Raw genomic sequence first — 2,435 nt, 5'->3', positions numbered from 1 at the left:
CAGAGCAGGACAATTCCCTCCCATGTCTCACATACGATGCTCCTGTTAATACACCCCAGAAGGATATCAGCCTTTTTCACAGCTGCAGTCCATTGTTGACTCGTTCAATGTGTGATCCACAATAACCCCCAGGTCCTTTTCAGCACGGTGGCCACCTGGCCAGTTATTCCCCATTTTGTAGTTGTGCATTTGATTTTTCCTTCCTAAGTGAAGTTCTTTGCACCTGTCTTTATTGAGTTTCCTATTGTTGTTATCAGACCAATTCGACAAGGTGTTTTGAATTCTAACCCTGTCCTTCAAAGCGCTTGCGACCCCTCCCAGCTGGGTGTCATCTGCAAATTTTATAAGCATAATCTCCACTTCATTATCCAAGTCACTAATGAAAATATTGAATAGTACTGGACCCAGGACTGACCCCTGAGGGACCGCCCCTCGATATGCGGTTATATCTCCCAGTTGGACAGACAACCATTGATAACTACTCATTCGGTTTTCAGCGCTGTTAGGGCTTGGAAAGAGAGACCGAGAGCGACATCTAATTTCTCTGCATCACGTCCCCAGAAACATACACCCAGCCCTTCTGCATTTGCATGAATGTATTTTATTGCAGGAAATAGGAAGAGAATCCAACTCAGCAACAGCTACCATGGCTCAGCCTGAGACAATCAATTCCCCACATCACCCAAAGCAACGCGAGAGAGGGTTGACTATACTGTGCAACGGGCACTAGGGGCAGCAGGGGGTGAGGGGGCATAAGGGGGGCTGTGCTACATAACAGGCAGAGAAAATGAAGAGAACTCTGCACCAAGAGAGGCAGCAGCAGAATGCGAGGGAAACCGGAGTGGCCTCCTCATCACCCCGTCAGATCTAGCTCTCTTCGAAATGCATGGGGAACCCATCGTTGCAGGCGATGACGATCATCCTGAAGTCAGCAGCAGTCTGGTATTTGCATTTCTTGAGTGGTGTCCCTTCGCGTGAGGTGCAGATGCAGGTGGTGATGTTGAATTTATGGAGGCTCTGGCGCATGATCTGGTTACTCTTGGTTTGATAGTCCGTGCCTCCCCCTTTAGTGCAGACGGCTCTGATAGCATTGATGTTCGCGTGGATGAAGGTGTTTATCTTCTTGCAGGTGTTTTTCCCAGGATTTGGGTCCAACCTCCTCAATTCGTTCAACACGTAGTGCATTTGTTTGGTGCAGTACTTGTCGTTACGGCCTGTGGGATTCGCATCGACGTGCTGGAGGAGGAACTTCTGGTACTGATCTGCAGTAGCTGGTGCTCCCAACAGCACCAGTGCAGCAGCCAGCAGGAGCAGCACGGGGGGCCCTTTCAGAGCCATGGCTCCAGCCAGATGATCCTGAGGACACACTGAGAGACAAGAACAGAAGAGCTGCCAGACAGGGTCAGACCAAAGGTCCAGCTAGCCCAGTATCCTGTCTCTGACAGTGGCCCGTACCAGAGCTTCCGGCAGAGTGTACAAAACAGGGCAATTAAGGAGTGATCCACATGCATCTTCCACTCCCGGGTTCCGACAGTTGGAAGTTTAGGGACACCCAGAGTATGGGATTGCATCCCTTGGCTAATAGCCATTGATGGACCTATCCCCCATACAATCTGATCCAAAGACCCCACTCCCCCTCACCCCAGAGCCACGAGAGGACTGAGAAGTCCTGAGTCCAGATCTCACCTACTCTTCCTTTCACCCTCTTGCCAAGATTCTGGTCTCAGTCCCCGCAGGGTCAATCCAGAGTCACCCCCTGGCTGAAGTGGGGTCAGGACTGGATTCTGCTCCCAGGCACCCTGGGGTCAATCCGCAGTGCCCTTCTTTCTGCATTTCCCGCCTGGCTGGGGTCTGTTAAGCAACAATGTTTTCAGCTTACCCAAGTCGTGGGGCTCCCGACAGAGGGATGGATCCAGCTGCCGACAGAGCTGAGAGTCCCTGAGTCTCCTTCCCCTTCGGTTGTCATTATATAGAGCCTGACCAGACGGTGGGGGTGGGGCAGCTTCTCCCACTGAGGGCAGGGAGATAGAGGGGAAGCAGGCATGGGGCAGGGTCCTGTTATTGGAGTCCTGTGACACTGTGAACCCCACAGCCCCTGGTGAACCTGCCTTTGTAACCCTCAGCCCAACGCTATCCCTGAGCTGGGGAGAGAACCCTGGAGTCCTGACTCCCAACTGCCCCCGTTCTAACCCACTAGGTCCCACTCCCCTCCCCGAGCCAGGTTAGAACCCAGGAGTCCTGGCTCCCAGCCCCTCTAACAACACAGTCCTGGTTGTTACAGGTTTCACCACTAATTGGGAACCCTGGGTACCCCATAACCACAACCCCACAACCCCAGCCAGTCCCTCCCTGGGTTCCCTGTCCTCTCTTGGGTTTGTGTCCTGCCCACTGCTGGTGGGGGCTGGGAGCCAGGATTCCTGGGTTCTATCCCGGGC

At 53.2% G+C, this 2,435-nt stretch overlaps 1 protein-coding gene across 1 annotated transcript; it reads right to left on the bottom strand.

Annotated features, from left to right (window-relative positions):
* Positions 1-867: 867 nt before the first annotated feature.
* LOC140901967 (angiogenin) lies at positions 868-1,338 on the bottom strand. Its single transcript, XM_073321473.1, has one exon. It carries the CDS (start codon positions 1,336-1,338, stop codon positions 868-870), a length of 471 nt encoding a protein of 156 aa, XP_073177574.1.
* Between the last annotated feature and the right edge of the window lie 1,097 nt (positions 1,339-2,435).

The sequence above is a fragment of the Lepidochelys kempii genome, chromosome 23 (genome assembly GCF_965140285.1).
Source record: "Lepidochelys kempii isolate rLepKem1 chromosome 23, rLepKem1.hap1, whole genome shotgun sequence".
Classification (NCBI taxonomy): Eukaryota; Metazoa; Chordata; order Testudines; family Cheloniidae; genus Lepidochelys; species Lepidochelys kempii.
This window is presented reverse-complemented; position numbering and strand designations above follow the sequence as displayed.

Excerpts from the sequence above, each read along its gene's own strand:
- LOC140901967 (XM_073321473.1), bottom strand. The coding sequence starts at position 1,338 with ATGGCTCTGAAAGGGCCCCCCGTGCTGCTCCTGCTGGCTGCTGCACTG.